Source organism: Mytilus galloprovincialis, chromosome 13 (assembly GCF_965363235.1).
Source record: "Mytilus galloprovincialis chromosome 13, xbMytGall1.hap1.1, whole genome shotgun sequence".
Classification (NCBI taxonomy): Eukaryota; Metazoa; Mollusca; class Bivalvia; order Mytilida; family Mytilidae; genus Mytilus; species Mytilus galloprovincialis.
The window spans coordinates 22,667,232-22,689,251 of NC_134850.1; the positions used below are offsets into that span (position 1 = coordinate 22,667,232).

The 22,020-nt window shown below is 31.6% G+C and overlaps 1 protein-coding gene across 1 annotated transcript; it reads right to left on the reverse strand.

Moving 5' to 3' along the window:
* Window positions 1-1,707: 1,707 nt before the first annotated feature.
* LOC143056682 (sialin-like) lies at window positions 1,708-16,546 on the reverse strand. The gene is made up of 11 exons (XM_076229835.1): window positions 16,463-16,546; window positions 11,586-12,043; window positions 9,124-9,360; window positions 8,636-8,723; window positions 7,619-7,714; window positions 6,919-7,046; window positions 5,831-5,980; window positions 4,843-4,975; window positions 3,845-3,995; window positions 3,005-3,095; window positions 1,708-2,067 (listed from the first exon to the last, which is right to left on the reverse strand). The coding sequence occupies exons 1-11, from the start codon at window positions 16,500-16,502 to the stop codon at window positions 1,792-1,794; spliced, it is 1,848 nt and encodes a 615-aa protein (XP_076085950.1). The 5' UTR covers window positions 16,503-16,546; the 3' UTR covers window positions 1,708-1,791.
* Window positions 16,547-22,020: the final 5,474 nt, after the last annotated feature.

Genomic DNA, 22,020 nt, shown 5'->3' on the forward strand with positions numbered 1-22,020 from the left:
TACCCCTATTACTTATTATAATGTGGACCAGTCATTGTTTGATATTGAATATTACGCAATTTGATTGGGTTAAGTTATTACTAGTTTACCTTCAAACTGTTAATGCTTTACATACATGACTATTTATTAAAATCAGAACGTGCATGAATGTGACAATAACTAAAATGACCTTCGAACTGGACACTGGATGAGTCCATGTTATGTTTTATCAATGAAAGTATAGGTATGAAAGGTAACAATTGCCAATTCTCCTATTTTCACAAAATGTTTCAAATACACAGTAGATAGATTGTTCTTTAATAGTCAATTGCGGAGAAAAACAGAAAAAGTTTACAAATAAGCTTAAGACGTTTTATTTCAATCAACAAGTCATTTTTCGGAAAGAAATGCCAAAATACACTTCACAAACGGCTACGCCAGGTAAAATTATTATTTATCTTACAAAAAAACAACATTTTTCAGTCTCATAGGAACATGCTAATTACAATTAATAAGGTGGTCATTAAATAAAGTCAAAATATGTCCGATCTACCTTTTTTTGGAGCAAAAAAGTCGATACGATCGTCTTAAGGTCAATTTCGTCTACCTCACAAAATCTTGTTAGGCACTACAACCATAATTTGTGGATTACTTTTTGTATTTGTTCCTCCTTTTATTGGATGACCTCGGTGAATTGTTGTATTGTATTTAAGACAATTCCTTTTATTTTTTGTGTACATTTAATTCATTGTAATAGGTAAAAAATCATATGTTGAAAAGTAAAAACAAAGCTAATTTGTTACATGTCATATAATTGTTTTCAATAGTCTAAAACAGAACATAGGGGTAATATGCACAATTTTGCATATTATCTTGAAAACTAATATAAAATTCTAGACTCTAACAGGGACAGAACATTGAGATGTATCTTCGATTTACTTTAATGTTGATACAGAAAAAAAACTGTCATTGTAGGGCCCTTATTATTGTGCGTTTTACCTTGACATATTAAAGCTTATGCAGGCAAAAGGGGGATATTTGTGTTCACATACATCTTTTTATGATTTCGCCAAATTGTGTGCATGTACCAATCAGGTTATTATATAGAACAAGGGTTGTTCGTAGTTGCTTGTACTTCTTTATATACGTACATTTATTTCGAATGAACCCTGCTTTTTTAAATATGTGCTGTTGTACTGCTTTGGTAATTCCTGTTTTTTTTTTTATGTATCAGTAAAATGTAAATAATGATATGCTTAATAGTGAAACAATGATAGACTGATTGATTTATATTTTCTTAACGTCCAGGAGCAAATATGTCATGCATATTCAGGACGAAAAATTCACTACTAATAATAAATTGGTCATATTAAAAAGGCCGTCCAGGATGGAGGTCAAGGAAATATCTATGAAATGCTACCGGAAAATTATGGTACGTTGGATAGAAACAGTAAGTTAGCCTTGCAATATTCCACCTACGGACCTTCAAAGTTCTTATCGTGCAGAGGGCACTCTTTCTCTACACGAGTCATCGGATTTAACGTCCTCATTGACATGACGTGGTTGCGTCCTTATGCATCCCGCACATTCAAACGGACGCCCTTCTTTGACAAACGTTACCAGGAGGGGCAACCATAATTCCATTCTCCAGTGACCCTTTGTGTGTTTAATAATGCAAAATGTTTCATGGCATACAAAACAGATCAAAACAAAACAATCTAGCTCTTTTTAAGATTTATTCATAGAGTATATATATTCAATATGAAATATAAATTAAATAAATAAATAATATTTAAAACAAAGGAATAAAAATTAAAGAGTGTAAGTATAAGAGTTTTTTGTCTTGTAAACTACTGGACATTCCGAAATTGAATATACTATCTGTTTATTTGTTGGTGACAACGATGAAATTTTCCCGGAAATTGTCTGTACACCTGAATTATCAATATTTTCTTCTTGGGATACTGTTATTTTGACGTTATTGTCTTCACATGAATTAGCGTTTCCAAGTAGGGCATAAATTATAGCACCAATAATATAAACAACACCAATTGAAATAAAAACATATATCCATTCTTCCCTGCTCCCCTGAAAATAATAAAAATATTTATTTTTCAACTGTACGTTTATGTTAGATTGATTGATTGTTGGTTGGTTAACGTCCAGTGGCAAACATTTCATGCATGTTCAGGATGATATTATATTAGATGTCTTCTATGGGATAAAAAGAAGAATACTAAGATATAGCTGACTATGTGGTGTGTGCTTTGCCAATTGTTGCAGACCTACAGTGACCTTTAGTTGTTCATGTCTGTGTCATTTGGTCTCCCCCGGAGAGTTGTCTCATTGGCAATCATATCACATCTTCTTTTTTTATTCAGTTTGCCAATAAACAATAATAATGTTATATGGATTCATTTGTTTCGTGGGTATCAATTTTCGAAAATTGAGGAAAACTTTTCGTGGATATTTGAATTCGTTGTAGTCCTAATCTCTGCATTCAAAGCCTCGAGAGAGCCGTGGTGTAGTGGTTAGTGCATCGGACTACTGACACAAAGGTTCCTGGTTCGATTCCCGTTTGGGATGAAAATTTCAGGAACTCAATTTTCGGCTCTCCCTTGACACCAGACCGTCGGAAGGGGATGATAAATGGCTGATCCGTGTTAAGAGAGAGCCATATCTCTTGCACGTTAAAGACACCCTTGTAGATTTCGAAAAAGAGTAGGTTAATGCCGCTACAAGGCAGCACTTGCACCCGCAAAGTGGGAAAGGATTAATATAAGTTGCAAAACTTGTTTCCCAATCCACTATAAATAAATATGTTTAAACTAAATTCAAAGCCTCTAGAAAATTTGCAATTCGTTAAACATATGAATTTGTGGTTCGCTTGTTTCCACAAAATCCACGAAAATTGGTACCCAACGAATGAGAAAGAATCAACAGTTTACTAGTTCAGCAGAATTAGCGCCATTGTAATTACACACAATTAAAGTACATATTTTTTTTATATATAATTACGACTAACCTCTTTAATCATCTGTCCGATAATAATAGGAGCAGTAATTTGGCCTATTCCATTCATTGCAAAGGCTACACCAGAAATTGTAGATACATGGCTGAAAAAAGGAATATTTTATGTTTAGCCTTATTTGCATCCGTTATTTTTCTTTACAGCTTGGATTTCTACCATCTGGTGTTAACACTTGTGCTCAGTTTGTAGTTTTTCCGTTCGGCGTTCACAATTGTGCTACGCTTTCGCACAGCCCAGATTATTAACAGTTTTGGCACAATCCAGACATAGATTACCTTAGCCGTATTTGGCTCAACTTTTGGGAATTTTGGGTTTTAAATGCTCTTCAGCGTTTTACTTGATTGGCTTTCTAACTTTTTGTTTTCTGAGTATCACTGTTGAGTCTTATGATGACGAAACGAGCGTTTGGTGTATCAAATTATAATATAAACAAGAAGATGTGGTATGATTGCCAATGAGACAATTATCAACAAAAGACCAAAATGACACAGACATTAACAACTATAGGTCACCGTACGGCCTTCAACAATGAGCAAAGCCCATACCGCATAGTCAGCTATAAAAGGCCCCGATAAGACAATGTAAAAAAACAAATGTGTAACACATAAACAAACGACAACCACTGAATAACAGGCTCCTGACTTGGGACAGGCACATACATAAATAATGTGGCAGGGTTAAAAGGTTATAAGCCTGGTACCTAAAAAATGATAATTGTTTGTATGCTTTTGGAGTCGGATGGTGTTGGTTAACATAGTTTGTTGTACTGTGTGGTAGTGTTTGTCGATCCTTTTTTTGTAATATGAGATAGTTTCAACATATAAATATACCTACCTAGGGAATATTTCCAGGATATTTGCATAAGAACCAGACATAGTCCCTCCCAAAGCCATCGATGAAAATGTTATTAACATAACTGCTGAAAAGCTATCTCCTTCAGATAAAAAGCTGACGGGTATAATCATAGCTGCTCCCAGAATTCCAGCTGAAAATAAAACAAATAGAATTTGTTAATGAAGTATATATATGCTTGGCAATAAATACCAATCAGTACTTCTTTTGTTGTCTTTGTAATGCATTAACTGTTTTGTCAAGTTTGTGAGGCAAACTATCGATAGCTTCACGACTTGTGCTAAAAGTGATAGCTTTACGATAGTGCTAAAAGTGATAGCTTTACGACATGTGCCAAAAAGTGGTGCAGGACCAGTTTACCTTTCTGTATCATTTATTTGTACCATTTTTGATTTTTATGTAAGGGTTCGTGTTTTTTTAGGGTTGAGGATAAACGGTTCTTATAGCTGTATTGTTTTTGTATTTTTTTCATTTGCCATGATGATTACTACGTAATACGTACTGTAGCATTTGAGAACGCCTCCAGTGGTTTCTTGGCGCACTACGAAGTTTGTTTGTTTGTTTGTTTTTTATTTTCGCTGTTTTTATTTTTGTTGCATCTCGATTTTGGACATGGTATTGTCAGTTTCTTCTCAACTTTTCCTTTTTTTAAATATTTTTTTATAATTTGCCGGCTCACAACAAAGTAAAGTTCAAAATTTGATTTGGATATGTCTAAGTATTTGCTTCTATGTTGAAGTCCGTACCTTGACTTATAATGGTTTACTCTAAAATTTGTAGATTATTAAGTGGATTGAGACTTGTCAATCCTACCGCATCTTCCTATATCTTTTTGCTTCTAAGTTTGTATGTAAGAGCGTTTTATTTACATATGAGTTTCAATCATTGAAACCATGTATGCTGTCTTCCTATAAATGATATCATAGAATAGGGTATTGAACATTTTATTTTTCCAAATAAAAGGTTTATAATAGACTTACCCCCACATTGGTTAATTTTTCTCATTGTTGTATGTTTAAACTTATTTCTATTCAATAGGTAATCTGTCAATCTTCCAATAAGGATAATTGAAAATGCTCTTCCAAGAAACGGCAGGGACGAAAATAATCCATTCTGAAATATATAAATTTGAAAAATTATGTTTTTAAGGTTGTTGGGCAACTAACAAAATACACAAAAAAGAAAAACACATTAAGAAGTTTATTTTATAAGAGAGTTTTTTTGGATTTATAAATCCTTTCGAATATATAACTATATAAAGGTAAAAGCCAGATACTCGATTTTCTGTTGAAAGAGAGATAACTGGCATTCAATCAGGGTGGAGATTAAAGCAAATTGATTAGACATTTCCGTTCAATTTGTGCGAAAATCTTGAATATATCAAACAAATTTCGAATGGCATACCGTAAATATTGAGCCTTTTTTTGTGTGTATACAATTTTGTGTGTAAATATCAAATATGACTTTCATTGTGCATGGTAGCATCTATTTTGTGTATGTAAAAGATGCAATTATACCTTCGCTCCTCGTTAGGACAAGACCCCAATAAACAATAAAGGGAACCTGTAGAAAAACAGAGGAAGTACATGTTGTATAAAACAAGAACTAGCTCGGTTGTGAAAGTCCTTAGTTGCTTGATAATGTTTACTATCGCTATTTTACGATTTTTTCCTTTGATCTTACAGACTGATAACTTCCTTTCTCAAAACAGTAGAGTGATCTGAAAAAGTATCGCTAGAAAATTAGAGTGCACACGACGAGGTCAATGAAATTACCGACGTCGTCATTATGTAAAATAGCGATAACAAGTTATCTTTGGTCATCACAACTCGATTGTTTTTTTTTCACTTCTGTCGTACCGGCTCAAGCGAGAAAATCAATCTCGTTGAGATGACCAACGATTATTTATAAAAAGTACAAAAAAGACTTTTTAAGGGACCGCTATTATTTAAACAAAGCTAGCATTACCTGTCTTATGTCGTATTTCAGAACATCATTCATATATTTTGGAAGGAAAGAAAACACAACTGTCATTCCCCATGCCACTGTAAACATCCCCATAATCATGGCAAATACTGGACCGGAAGTAAATATTTTAAACCATGGAGTCGATGTGTGCTAAAAACATAATAATTTATTATTAATAAACATATTAAAAAGAAGATGTGGTATAATTGCCAGTGAGACAAATCTCCACAAGAGACCAAATGACAAAATGACACAGAAATTAACAACTATAGGTCACGTCTATTAATGAAGTGAAATTTGAAAATAAAATAAATCCTAAACTTGTGTAAATCAATATTCGGTGCTTATCTGAAGTAGATTTTAGGTGTAATAGTCGTGGTAGTTTTATTTTGGTGCCTGTATGAACTAATAAAACACTAATAATCCTTTTAGACCGTAAAACGACACATTACGAATAGTCAATACACGTACGTATACAAATGGTATTGCATAAACATTTCATAAGTTGTATACTAAATCTGTTTACGACATCTTACTTTTTGGAACATTGATTGGTGTTTTACATATGTCTCCGACTCACAAGGAACGAAAACACATCATGAGTTAATATATGAAGGGCAGTATAGAAGATAATTTTAAGAGTATTTAATAAGACATTAGCGTCTTGCACTTTTAACATTAGTTAGTCACCTCGAATTTTTTTAATCTAACTACTGATACATTTGTACTTAGTAATCATTAAGGTACATTTTGTGATAAATAACAGTTGCAATTCGTAACACGACGGGTGCCACATGTAGAGTAGGATCTGCTTACCCTTCCGATGCACCTGAGATCACCCTCAGTTTTTGGAGGAGTCCGTGTTGATTAGTCTTTAGATGTCTATGCTATGTCGTGTGTACTATTATTTGTTTATTTGTCTTTTTCTTTTTTAGCCATGACATTGTCAGTTTATTTTCGATCTATGAGTTTGAATGTCCCTCTGGTTAGTGGTTTTTTTCGTACCTCTTTTGCAACATCATTTTTTTTTAAATTTTTGCAAATACTTACAGGTGAGAAATGTCGATTTTGTAATATAAATATAATACCTTGCTAACTTCAGATGAACGTTCTGACATTATGTACTTCAATTCACGCTTTGAAATAAAAGAATTTTCCTCTGGCAAGTCAGTGAAAAAGAAGAGCCAAACTACACACCACAATATTGAAATAGCACCTACAAAATGAAAACATTATAAAGATATGGTTTTTTTTTTTTTTAGCACTGTCTATTTTAGGTGTATCATTTATATTCTTTTTTTTTAGATTTAATGTATTATAATATACTGACAAACAAGGGTACGAACTATGTAGTTTGAAGGATTGAAAGGCCATGGCACAAATATTTAAATAACCATTTTTGTTTTATAAAAGAAAACGTATATACCAATATATGACACATTTAATTTGCAAAACACTCATTTGCCAATCCCCAACCGTCTCGCCTCTCATTGGGACTACAGTGTCATGTTTATGTTGTCGAAAAGTGCAGGATTACAAGGGATTCAATAAATTCATTACTTTTCTATTGTTATTATTCAATATATTTTGCATTTTGATTTAAAAAAAAACATGAGATTTTCAATATCCAATGTGACAGTGCAAAATCACAATAAAATAATTATTTTCTAATGTCTGATTATTTTTATCTGAAATGAGTCATCGATTTTTTAGAGTCTATTCAAATCCTGTGATTTTTGATTTTTTTTTTTTTTTTTAGATTTAACAATTATAATATAATTTTCTCACCAAAAACATAAAATATAAGAGGCCACCCATGATGATTCCATAATGTACACAGCCATCCAGAAACTGTAAAAGCCACGATGACACCAATGTCCAATCCTGTTGAAGAATGATAAATTCATATAATTACATTAGATGTATGTTTCATTATGATACTTTATTTTGATTGGCTAACTGCACATCACGTGTTATTCCGTAAGCAATTGCATTGCTCAATAAAACTTTTCATTCGTGATAACACGTGGTCCCACAATAAAGTGCACAGGTGAATTAAATAAAACAATAATAAAATTCGTGTTTTCATGATCATTGCTAAAAAAATGTAATTAAAGTATTGAATGCTTCTTTTTGTAACTTCATAGGGGTGTAAAAGCGTTGACCGTGCGCACATTTTTAGTATGAAGCGCTTCCGCGCTTCATACAAAATGTACTTCGGTCAACGCTTTTACACCCGGCCAATGAAGTTACAAAAAGAAGCATTCAATTCTTAAATAGTACACAGATGAATAAGATAGATTAAACCATTGATTGGTCTTTGCTTAATGTCCAGTGAATGATATTTCATGTAGATGAAGATATTTTATGTAGATGAAATAAGACACCAATTACAATAGTCTTGAGAAATGGCATTTCAGAATACACACAAGAGGCTTTAAGTGTCTTTCTTTCTTTCTTTCTTTAGTACTTTCCGACTTTTTCTGTTAAAATGATAATGACACTGTTAATGTCATCATTGATGATAAAAAACAAAAACAACTTCCAAATATTTATTATATTATCTATATGTTTCTGATGAATATTTTATATCTTATACCACATAGGTGCATTAGTTTTTAAAAGTTCATTTTTTACCTTGTAAAGAGCTAAACTAAGAGTGTATTATGATGAAACACCCGTTTTTAGAATTATAAAAAAAGTATAAAAAAAAATATGAGCTACTGTAGTTTATTTGAATAAAGTCAATAGAATGGAGCTCTCCGAGATCAGATAAAAGTTTATCAAATTAAATTGTATACTTACCGGAAAACGTAAACGAAATAAGTTGGCTTCGTTCTTGTTTCGGAGCCCAACGAGACCATAAATGTGAATACATAGGCAGACAACCTGACTGTAAAACAACAACAAAACACAATTCACCAGTTTTCACAATAAGAATTCATTATGATTTAAAAAAGATTTTTTGGTTCGTCAAATCATCTTATTTAAAATATTTTTCACACATGTGATGGTGTAGTGCTACTTAACCGTTCTGGAAACTCCGTGTTTGATCTTAGTTTTTAGTGGAAAATGAAACGCGCAATCTTACAAAAACGTCTTCTGCGTAATCTGTTTTTGTTTTTTGTTGTTTTTACTTTGTTGTTTGCTTTTGTTTCTTTTTCTTCTCTCTTAAAGTTTTCTGTTTAACTATCTAGGAGAGATTCTGATTCCTCTTTTTGATATATCTTAATCTATTTTCATTATTTTTTTATGTTTCGTTTGCATTCATAAGTATACATTTGTATACATACCCCGAAAAATCCCTGGGCACTCCTGATTATAATCACGCCCCATGCACCATAGTGTGCCACAAAAGGCGTTGAGATCAGCAAACACGATGATAAAAAAACGTACACCGTCATTGGCCCTCGCACACCATAATGGCGACATAACATCCCGGATATCAATGGCGAGATAATTTGTCCATAAAAATAGGACGACAGGATGACTCCTTCCATTTCGGATGTCCAGTTATATTCTTTATATATCTAAAAAAAAAGAATGTCAAATGTGTTGAGATAAAAAATTAGACATTTGATAATTGAAATTAAAATTAATCTATAAATGTATATGCTTTCTATAACTGAAAGTAAGGTCACATTTTAAATTGTTTTTATTTTCACGAGGGACTATCTTTGGAGCTATACGAAGACCCATTTTCAGAAAGTTTATTTCTTTTATGGCCAATTTGCGATGTTCCTCAATCACTGTTATAAGAATTGAGAAAAAGGAACTGATTCTAAACAAAAGTTTGGGATATTTTGTTGTTTCAGAGAGTATAATTTAGTCGATCATAAAACCATATGGTTATTTAATCTGCAGTTAAAATCGCCGTGAAAGTTCATGAAATACTTGCCACTGGAAGTTAAGCGATACAAAAAACAAATAAACAGTACAGATGTTATAATGTCAAATATATTCTATACAAACACTGTCTATTTCAATGTTTTTACTGCTTATGCGCTCGTTTCCTTTCATATTCTTAGAACGATCCGAGCAAGTATGAAATATTTGCCACTAGACGTTTTCAAAGTAACCAATAATCAATCTTATAAACAGGTAAAGAAAGTCATACCAAATTAATTTATTGAAGTTAGCGTATCATTAAAAATTTTAATTAGCATATTGTTTTCCTATGTGGTATTGTCGGATGTAAGCTTGTCATATTAGTTCAGGTTTTAAAAAGGAAAAATACAGAGCGTCATGTTCCTTCTTCGACTAAATACCATCAAGTGCGTTTCTCAAAAATTAAAGTCAATATGACAAACTTGAAAAGGTGTGCATTTCCTGATTTGACTTGTTATTTCCAACTAAACTTTCTGTAGTGACGAAGTTGACATTAAAAATCATAAAATACCACCAAAACCACCAGCTGTTGAAAGACTTCAATGACACGGAAACATACAAGTAAAAAAGGAAGAATTAATGCAATTGAAAGAGAAAAAACTAAAAGGACATGTCCAAGCATGCACTGAGCAATTTCAAGTCAAATTCAGAAAAATAAACCTTGTCATAGAGCAAAAAACTAAAGACATATAAGTATGAATAAAAAATTTAAAAAAAATAAAGACATAAGTATGAATAAAAAAAAAAGTACAAGACGCAAACAACTTTCAAAGATACATTTCAGTCAGGTTTTCCCCCGTTAAAATATGTTCTTCTTGCATTATAACACAGTGACTGTTAATTTACCCGTTTTTCTCGAACTCTACAGACGATTTTGTGTTAATTCTTTATTTAAAAGTGTTGATACTCGTGTGCTGTTCATTTATTTAGTTTTTTCCCAAATTGCACAACTATAATGTACATGCATTTAGTCCTTACTTTTTGTACATGTTACACTATAGTTAAAACAGATACATTGGGTGTCTGATGCCAAACTTAAATATATTTAACATAATATAAACATAATTTTTATTCTGATTATCAATGGTCACAAGTTCATGCACTGTCACGATATAGAAGCTCTTTAATAACATAAGTTCCAAGTGGAAGAAATATTCTCCAATATTATTTCCATTGAAACTTATATTACAGTATTTGTGTTCCTTACGGAATAAAGGTACAGAATATTTGTTCCATCAGGAACAGATATTATGACATTGTTTATGAAAATTTTTCCAGTGGAACTTTTGTTAGGCGGAACACATTATATAATCGTTGACAGCACTAGGATATATTCATTTTATATTGTGTCTGTTTTGTTATGTGACAACCATTTTGTTTCTTTGCTTTAATATTTACTCAGTCATTGATATTTATTATACTACCACACATGTACATTGACTTGGATATTTTACTCTGATATCTTTTAAATTAGGGAGCTACCATTTGATTTTTATGGGGGGGGCTAGGATGAAATTTGAAAAAAATAGGCAGGACAGGAGTTTAGAGAAAAAAAAAAAGGCAGGATGAGACACTTGCAAAAAAAAAAGTCAGGACGACAATTTAGGTAAAAAAAAGTCAGGATAAACTAAAAAAAAAAGGCAGGACCGAGCAGAGTGAAAAATAAAAAGGCAGGACCGAATAGAGTGAAAAATAAAAAGGCAGGACAAAATTTTTCATCCTAGCCCCCCCATAAAAATCAAATGGTAGCTCCCTTACTACACATGACTTTGATATTTATCATGAAATCTATTAATCTCATACTTATGGCTTTGATAATCTGATATTTATTAAACTACCAACACTTTACTCAAAACTTTATACTTACTTGACTTGTAACTGTCCCATTTGTGGTGACGTTCATCACAACTTCTTTTGTCATACAGACTATTGCTACACTGATACAGTTTCTATGGGCTATTTGCATGATGAGACCCGAGAGGGCCAGAAAGGCAACTCTCCATCTACAAGAAACGTATTTTTCTAGAACGCACCGTTCATTGTTCTGATTGGTCGAGGTATGTTCTTCCGGATTAGTATCCTCTCCAAATTTTTCATGAAATGAACTACTTCTGTTGAATACTGACGTTTGGGTTGAAATGTCACCATAACTTGTGCACTTTATAGGTTTAATCTGTTTGATGCTAATTTTCTCTATCCTTTTGTGTTTTATTTGTAGAAGACATTTGTGTGTAGTACAGTCGTCGTAGCTTGGTGGTGGTGTAATATTTTCTAGCACTTCCGATTTTTGCTCACCTGGAACTTGCAAGTACAATTCTTTCAATCCTGAATGACAATGAAAATGAAGCAATTATATCAACTATGTGTTATGCAGTAGTATATATTTATACATATATAATGAGGATATATATGGTGTCTTAGTTTCTGTGTATTCCTTAAAATGTAAAGAGATATAAGAAGATGTGGTATGAGTTCAAAGTACGGTCTTCAACATGGAGTCTTAGCTCACATCGAACAGCAAGCAATAAAGCGTCCAAATCTTGACTAGTGGAAAACCATTCAAACGACAAAACCAACGGTCTAATCTATATAAAAAACGAGAAATATTAAGTCTTATAAACCACATCAACAAACGACAACTACTGAACATCAGATTCCTGATTTTGGACAGGTGCAAACAAATGCAGCGGGTTTAAACGTTTTAATATAGGTACTAACCTCCACCTTGATCTGAAACAATAGTGTAACATCACAACATAGAAAGACACAGTCACTATAAAATATCAATCAAACGGTATATGAACACTAGTGAACATTCACTGATCAAATAGATTTTATCTATAATACAATGCAAATACAAAATCAATGACATAAGGGGTAAATAAATAAAGGCAACAGTAGTATACCGCTGTGATATGTTAAACAGTTTAAAAAAAACACAATAACCTCGAACATAGAGCCGTCAGATACAATAATAATCACAGATAAAGGACAATATTTTTTGGTAAGGTATACAGTTTAAGAAAAAGTAAAATTGAGAATGGAAATGGGGAATGTGTCAAAGAGACAACAACCAGACCATAGTTTAAGATAAAGGCATGTTTCATTATCTGGACCCCGTTTGCACTAGCAAACATAATCGACCTTTCCTGATCGACCTTAAAATGATCAATATTTTGTCTAATGTAAATAATACAGATCGAAAGTTTGTCTTATGTAAACGATAAAGATCGATATTTTGTCTTATGTTAACTAAAAAGATCGATATTTTGTCTAATGTAAACGGTATAGATGGATATTCAAATCAGACTTAGAATGTACACCTTCAGAGGTAGTTTTAAAAAAAGGTCGATTTTTATGAATCGATTATCTACAAGTGCAAACGTTTAGATCGATCATTCTTATACTGATGTCTTTTTTTTTTGTATATCCGTATGGATATTTGCCTTTCGATTTTTTACTCATATTCTTCAATTATTTGAAAGAACAGTTATAACTTAGAAAAAACAAATTCGTTTTTTTAAGTCATTCATCTAAATAGAAAAATAGACAAATCCTATTTCTTTGCTGCAAATTCTTTATCTTCAAACGAAATGTCCTTTCTTTTATACATGTTATACGTCTTATCATATTTCTTTGTTTAATGACTTATAACATGTGAATCAAACAGATAATTGATAACTACATAAGCAGTTCCAATGAACCAGCTATTACCTGATCATATTCTATTTCTAATTTTTTGTTAACGAAAAATAAGGTAACTAGGTCAGACCTATTCTTTTTATGTTGCAGTGTTAACGCACTAGATTGTGAAAGATCTATCACGAATCACGATCGATCGATCTTGTTTGTGCAAATGTGAACGCGAACTGGTCTGTTTAAGATATATTGAAATATATATATAAAGATTGTATACATTTAAAACAAGATCTGAAAAAACTCTTAAACATTTTCGTGCATAATTTTTCCATTTCAAATTTCTCTTACAAGATGATGTCTTTATTCTGATCATCGTTCATTTCTTTGATCAGTAAATTATAACTACATAATAAATACATTATTCTATTTTTCTACATAGTCATTTTTACTAGTAAAACTTTGCATCCCAGAATTCAATATTCTTTTTCAAAACGCTTATATAAACCAATTAACGTTTAAAAGGAAAAAAAGGCTTCATCATCAAACTCGATGTTAAAAACAGTAATTTGCACTTGTAGCAAAAATTAATGAATACAATTAAGAAAATTTGATCACTGACCTGGACAGTGGGAAATAATAATGAGAAGTGAAAAAAGAACCAAACAATTGAAGAGTAGAGAATAATAGAATGAAAAAGTGTACAGAATAATTGTAGAAAATAAAATAATTAGGTTTAACACTCCTATTTAGATATATTACCGAAGCACCGAATAAATAAACCTTATTTAATTATTAATAAATAAACCTTTAAGTTATATAATTATTACAGAAAAAAAGAAAAAAAAATATTTTCATTTCCCAATCCAGATATTCTTCTACACATGCACATACTGTTTAATATGTTTAATATGTCTTTTATTATTTTTTATGATGTATTGTAAACTCATTTTGTTGATTTATGTGTTTTGCATGTTTTGCCAGTGCTGTAAAAAATAAAAACAACTTGTGTATGTTGTTGCTTTGTTTGCAAATACGATTTTAATGCAGAGCCTTCGTCCACGCTTACATGAACATGTTTAATTTGAATCATCCTTATCGGGATACTCTTTTTTTGCCGCAAAATGATATATCCCTTTGCAAAACTAGAGGCACCCTGAATTTCTTTATTGACATAGTAGTTATTCCAATATAACGTTGAAGCGATGTCACAGACTCTTTATTTATAAATCATTTGAATTAGAATGGCTCTCATAGGTCTTAGACCCTTCACAATGTTTAATTACCCGGACATAACTTGGATTGGGAATACAAAATATGGAGTGTAACATTTTCCGAATCAAATGGTTTCATATCTGGTATGATGGGAGCTCACATTGCCCAAACATTTGTGATGTTGCATGCTTCGATCGCTGGTATCTTTAATTTCTATCTTGTGCATGCGACTCACTCCCCCCCCCCCCCCCCCCTGTTTAAGTCATATTGCCTACCCTATTCAACACTATGGTGAGGTGATGATATTTCATAGATGTGATCCTTTTTTAAGTAAAACTTAGAAATTATTGCAAGGTTTTAATTAATCCAAATAATGCAATTGAGTGAGTCTCGATTTGATAAGCATTTGCATTCTGATATCTGATGCATATACTTGTATGCTGTTGTCACCGAAATCGCAAAATATAATTTCTCATTTTTGTTAATTCACCAAAAATCTCAATGATAAATGCACGCAATATTTTCTGAATTTACAGTATTATAATAGCAAAAAACGGATACGGGGTATACATCCATGACATAAATTTAGTGTGATTTTAGCCAAAAAAAAAACCCTACAAAATGCAAAGGGACAGCGCTTTTATTGGTGTTATTCATTTCAAAGTTGTAGTGAGACCTTGAACGCAGATAAAACAAACTATCACCTAACAGCAAGTGTAACACGAACCATAGAACCGGTTTAAAAGAAAATTCTTCACAGATTGAAGATCACGCCACAAATGTAAAATTGAAGAACAAAATAAAGCCATGGAGATATACCAATAAAAGAAATCTGATAAAGAAATCGAACACGTACTGTCTAATAAGGCCGGAAAATCACACGGAAGCGTGCAAAAACAATACAAACATTTAGACAACCACAGGGCATATTGAGATATATGTTAGAAGTATATAACGTACGTTTGTATAATTCGGTCGACTAGATAAGATGTTACACAAGTCACAACCCTTTAACTAGGACCCATTCAAAAAGAACGTAAAAAAGAGGAGCAGCTTTAAAACAAAATAGAACCCACAAATGTCAAACTATGTAACATATTTTTATGTTTGTAATGTAGGTATCAAACGTGAGGTAAATGACTCTGTATCCTTGTAGAACCATTTTTGACTGATAATTTTAATAATACAAAAATGTATGCAAGAATTTTAAAACTGAAGGCATATATTGTCTGTTACAATGTACTCAAGATATGAAGTACCTGGTTTAGTGTATTCAAAGATCCAAAAACCAATAACCTGTCTGATGTGTAAATAACAACATATTGACCACGTTCGCAATATTTTTTTAGTGCAATTTAATGAAGAAAGCAATTGGGAAGGGGAACACGTAAAGGTAGTGTGAATCTTAACATTTTATTACACAGACGTGCAATTGATTGAGAAAATGATGTAGCATTAATCAGAGAAGTTATCTCAAGAATAAATACGCCATAACCATGATTACCTTAAATAAAAAAGCATAAGAGCATACACCTCAAGGGGTAGACTATTATTGTTGATACCGTTTTAAATTGACACTGCTAAAATGTGTTGCTTTGAAAAGATTGTTTCGAAAAGAGTATTTTTAATTTTCAAACGCAGAGAGTATTTTTTAGTTACAGATATTTTTTAATCTTAATATTCTAGTTTGGATAAAATAGCTTTTGCGTATTTAGAAAGATATAAATAAATATAAACATCGTTAGCTGTAAAGTTTTTGGGTTTGAGCGTAGCTTTTGAAGGTATTAAAATCCAGAAAGTAATTTGGATGCTTTAAATTTATAAAGCCTAATTTAAATTCATCATCCGTTATTTCATAAATATGATGTAATAGTTCATTTTATAATTATTTACCTTTTAAGTTATTATCACTAGGAACTGCCGATATATGCATTGTTAAGTACGTTCCATAAAAATATTCCTAAATATGCATGCTCCTATATTTGGTTAAGTTTATTTATATGAACATGATCTAAGTATGCGCAGGATATGTCGTTGTCCATTCCGACATCTGTTTCCTTTTTTTTCTATTTTATAACCCTAATTTGTCTTATATGATGTAACGGAAAAAACGAAAACTAATCATTCTTTTATATTCTCAGGTATAATTATATCTTTTTAGTCAAGCCACTAAGTGCACTGCAATTTGCATGTAATTATATTCAAACAACTTTTATAGATAGGAAATAAGATTTATTTATTTTGTAAAAAATAGAATCAATTTCTTTGATGTATGATAAACTGTTGATAAACAATAACATGAAGGTTTTTTTCTCCAAATTATCAATTAGTATGGACGTGTCGAATTGTATATTTATTTAACAGTTTCCGCATTGTGGTCAGTCGTGGTCAGTTGTGGTCATCGTGTTACCGGATACCCTAACATATGTAACACGTGTCATATCGTATGTAAATTTACACGTATACATGAGTAAAACATTACTATACCGTATTTACATACGTTCATTATCAATTTACTCCCTGTTGTGATATGATAATGACTTTGGGATTTTTAAAGAGTGCACAATTATACTTACTTCAAAATTATGTGATATACAATATCTTCAAAAGATCATTGTTAGACTGTAGTGCTACCTTAATAAGCATTTGCATTCTGATATCGGATACATATAACTGTATACTGTTGTCACCAAAATCGCAAAATATGATTTCACATTTTGTCAATACACCAAAAATCTCAATAATAAATGCACGCAATATTTTCTGAATTTACAGTATTATAATAGCAAATATTCAAACAACTTTTATAGATAGGAAATAAAATTTATTTAATTAGCAAAAAATAGAATAAATTTCTTTGATGTATGATAAACTGTTGATAAACAATAACATGCATTTTTTTCTTCAAATTATTAATTAGTATGTTTAGTGTTGTGTATTTATTTTACAGTTTCCGCATTGTGGTCAGTCGTGGTCAGTTATGGTCATCGTGATACCGGATACCCTAACATACATAACACGTGTTATACCGTATGTAAATTTACGCGTATACATGAATAAAACATTACTATACCGTCAATTTGTTGACTTTTACCAACTGCAAAATGTACTTATACTTTTGTCACTTTTCAATTTCCTCCACCTGAGTAGCAATCTACCAACTTCACCTGCATATGGGATATACATTTCCCAACTTATTCGGCTTTCAAACGCTTACAGCTCCTACTCAGACCATGTTAAAGCGTTACCAGTGTCCTAGCAGAAAATTGACGAACCAGGGGTATGTAAAAGAATGTCTCGTCCTTTTTCTAAAAACGTTCATCGGAAGGTACAAAGACCTTGTGACAAATATTTCGTATCAACTTCACAAAAAATACACGATGGTCTTGAATTATAGATTATGGGTGCTGACGTTGTTTATCATCTTAATAAACTGTTTTAGTAAAACAAAAACAAAAAAACATATACGTCTTAATGAATATTACTTTACTGTTTACTCTGTTTTTGGTGAAATCCATTTGACGTGACTCTGTACTGACACATGTACATCCCGTCATTGTATTACTGTGCTGTGATCATTTTTGTATTCTTGTCTTTTATTTTTGCTAAAGTGCTCTTTTATTATGACATTTAGTGTTTCCTTAATACATATTACGTGCCTCTGTATTTATACTTCCAGTTATTGTGCTATACTTGTAAATTTTTGTATTCTTGTCTTTCATTTTTGCTAATGTAGTTTGTCTATATACCTTTTGGTGCTTCTTTGATACATATTTATTTGTTTGTATAGTGATATAAGATTATACCACAATGTTGACTGCTGTACCCCTATTTTTGACATTTTTACCTATTATGTCTGTATGGTTTGTTCACACATCGTTATTAATATGATGGAATTTGATGCGACTGTCATGCAATTGAAATGTTAATCTAGCTACAAAACCAGGTTTAATCCACCATTTTCTACATAAGAAAATGCCTGTACTAAATAAAGGCAACAGTAGTATACCGCTGTTCGAAAGTCATAAATCGATTGAGAGAAAACAAATCCGGTCACAAACTAAAACTGAGGTAAACACATCAACTATAAGAGGAAAACAAGGAAACAACAGAAACACTGAAGTGCAACAAAACACTGAAACGACAATGCAACACACACAGAAACGAACTATAAGATAACAAATGCCATTTTCCTGACTTTACCAAATCAGGAATATGGCAGTTGTTGTCCATTCCTTTGAGTTTTGTTGAGCTTTTGATTTTGCTATTTGATTATGGAATTGTCGTTTAAAATTGTCCTCGGAGATCAGTATTTTTTGTGATTTTACTTTTTTCTTACGCAAATATTTCTCTGTTTTCCGATATATGCATGATATATGTTTATATTTTCGTTTCTATTTAACCACCATTTTCTAAGATGCGTTTCTGTTTTCGTTTCTTTCTATTTATAAGGACTCACTAAAACATTCTTTACTCTCACTTACACACATACATTTGGCATCGTTCTATTTATAGGAACTCGCTAAAACACTCTTTACTCTCACTTACACACATACATTTGGCATCGGATAAACCGTGTGACAATGACAATAGTTATCAAAGGTACCAGGATTATAATTTAGTACGTCAGACGCACGTTTAGTCTACATAAGACTCATCAGTGACGCTCATATCAGAATAGTTATAAAGCCAAACAAGTACAAAGTTGAAGAGCATTTAGGATCCAAAATTCAAAAAGGTGTGCCAAATACGGCTTAGGTAATCTATCCCTGTGATAAGAAACTCTTGCGTTTTTCAATAAATTCAAAGTTTTGTAAACAGGAAATTTATAAAAATGACCGCGTAATTGATTTTCACGTCAACACCGAAGTGCTGACTACTGGGCTAATGATACCCTCGGGGACGAAACGACAACTTTGGTCTAAAACTCTGGAGACTCTGGAACTTCAATAATTCAGAATGGAATGCTTTTAATTTCGATGAACAGTATTTAATGTGAAGTATTTTAAAAGTTGAATCTAATTCATTAAAAGTATCAACAAGTAAATATACAAACTTAGAGAGATAAGAATTAACATAAAAAAGAAACTATCACAATTTCAGTGATAATGTTAACCGTCAAGGAATTAATATTTTTTAAGTTGAAGAATAAAATTAAATTACTAAATTGATTATGATATTTAAATACATAATTATGAAAAAGGTAATTTGTCACTGACAGTTATTCTAGAGTAAAACATGTCACTCAAAATCCAAGGTTGATATTAAATTGAATATCAAAGCATGCATGCTGATTTAAGTCCTGTATATGAAATGTAAAAAGAAACGAAAATATGAAATAAATGAATAATATAATACAGAGAATTAAAGTATAAAATAACAAACTTTAAAATGTAATATTAGAGTTCCACAAAGTAAATTAATGGTCACCAACTCCTAATCATACACTCGTTATAATTTTTCTCTCGATGTCCTGTTAATGTTGTTCTTAACACTACAGGGAGATAACACTGTAAAATCAATTCAACGTTTTAATCACGTTGTATTGTTAAAAAAATGCTAAGCTTCCCAATGATCAAAATAAGTGTTTGTCAAACTGCTATATAACCAATGAAATTTTCCTGATGAAATGTTTGGTTAATTTTTTTTTTTATATTTTTGTCAAAGGGTCAAAGTATATATATGGTAAAAAAATTATGAAAATTAAAGAGACAAACTAATTTTAGTCAAGGTGTTTGGTACCATCAGCTGCGTCTTAAATGTGACGTTGTACATCAAAAGTACAAAAAAAGTGACTTCGTTAATTAGTTTCCTTATGTATAAGATAAGTGCATGAAAACTAATACACTATCATTTAATGTAAACCACAACGTAAACAAAGCTTATTAATCAGACAACAAGGGACAAGGCCAGGTCACGGGGAATATTAATGTTTCATAACATTGTTATTAGTACTTAAATTGGTATTGTTTATACATTCTTTCGACAATTTCCTGGACTCATTCAAGAAAACATTCTGGACAACACAACGGTCAATTATATATCTGACAAATGGTTTAAAACAAAGTAGCAAACATCCTTAAGGATGACATGGTATTTAGGTGAAATTAGAAAAAAAAATAGAACTTAAAATTGATAGTGCTGAAGGGACAAATTAAGCTAAAAATATTGATAGGTTAGTAAACTCATTTTTGAGATATACGAATGTTTAGAAAATGGCGGGACTGATTGATTGATTGATTGTCGGTTTATGCCACTTTCAACTCTATTGTGCTATATCGTGGCGGTCAGTTTTATTTGGTTGAAAAGGCCGAAATTCACGGATAGATGTAGTGTCAATAAAAATTTTGCACGCTAACGGCTTCTTTTCTTTTCATTATTTAATAAAACAAAGTTTTAAAAGCTATTTTCGAAAAAAAGTCCATTAAAATCCTTGCTCGTTTTTCATAGTTTTCACAGGCACTGCCAATGGTAAATGTATGAAAAATTTCGAAATAATCGTTTGGCGCCAAATTTCAAACTATTATGACGCGCCGGAATCTTTCATTTTTTTTCCAAATTTTTAAGTAATGCTATGTTAGAACTATCAAGTCATAACAGCCTTTTAAAAAGCTTGCAATTTTGAAACAGAGGAGCGAAAATCTTTAACTACTGTGGAGCCTTCTTAACTAAGGTTACCTTTCATTTGACATTGACATTTGTATCATGCGAAATATGAAGGATATGTATACAAAGTTTAAAGACAACAGTTCAAACATAAGCCAAGGTAAAAACAAACAAACATAGAATGTTATACAATCTAAATCATATAAAAGTCATGTAACCTCTGTCAACTAGCATTTTAATCTACACTAAAATATCTTTTAATGTAATTGGACATGATGCATGATATGCTTTACTTTATAATGTTAGCAAACGAGTAATACTATATACTAATTGTGAAAAGTAAGAATTGTAAAATATGAAGGACCCCCTCCCTAATTATTGAATTCTATCCTTATTCATTGCTCATAATGAATTGGTGTAAATAAGATACACCAGATCGACCGAACGGCGTCTGAGGTACATCACACATCGTTGTCAATATAAATGAAAAATATGCGATTGTCATAAAAGTGAGAGGATTAGCTATAAAACCAGGTTTAATTCACTATTTTCTACATAAGAAGTTGGCTGTATCAAGTCAGGAATATAAAATTTATTATCCATAAGTTTGATGTGTTTGAGATTTGATTTTGCCATTTTATGATGAACTTAAAGATTTAAACTTTCATCGGAACTCGGTATTTTGTTATTTTACTTTCTAATACTTACAACGCTACAAATATTCATAGCTACACAGAAAGTATGTCTCTACGGTCATATTAGCTTAGAGAATATACCATTAACTAGATCCTCTTAGCTTAGAGATTATACCATCAAATAGATCATGAACCCCCTTCTGATCATTT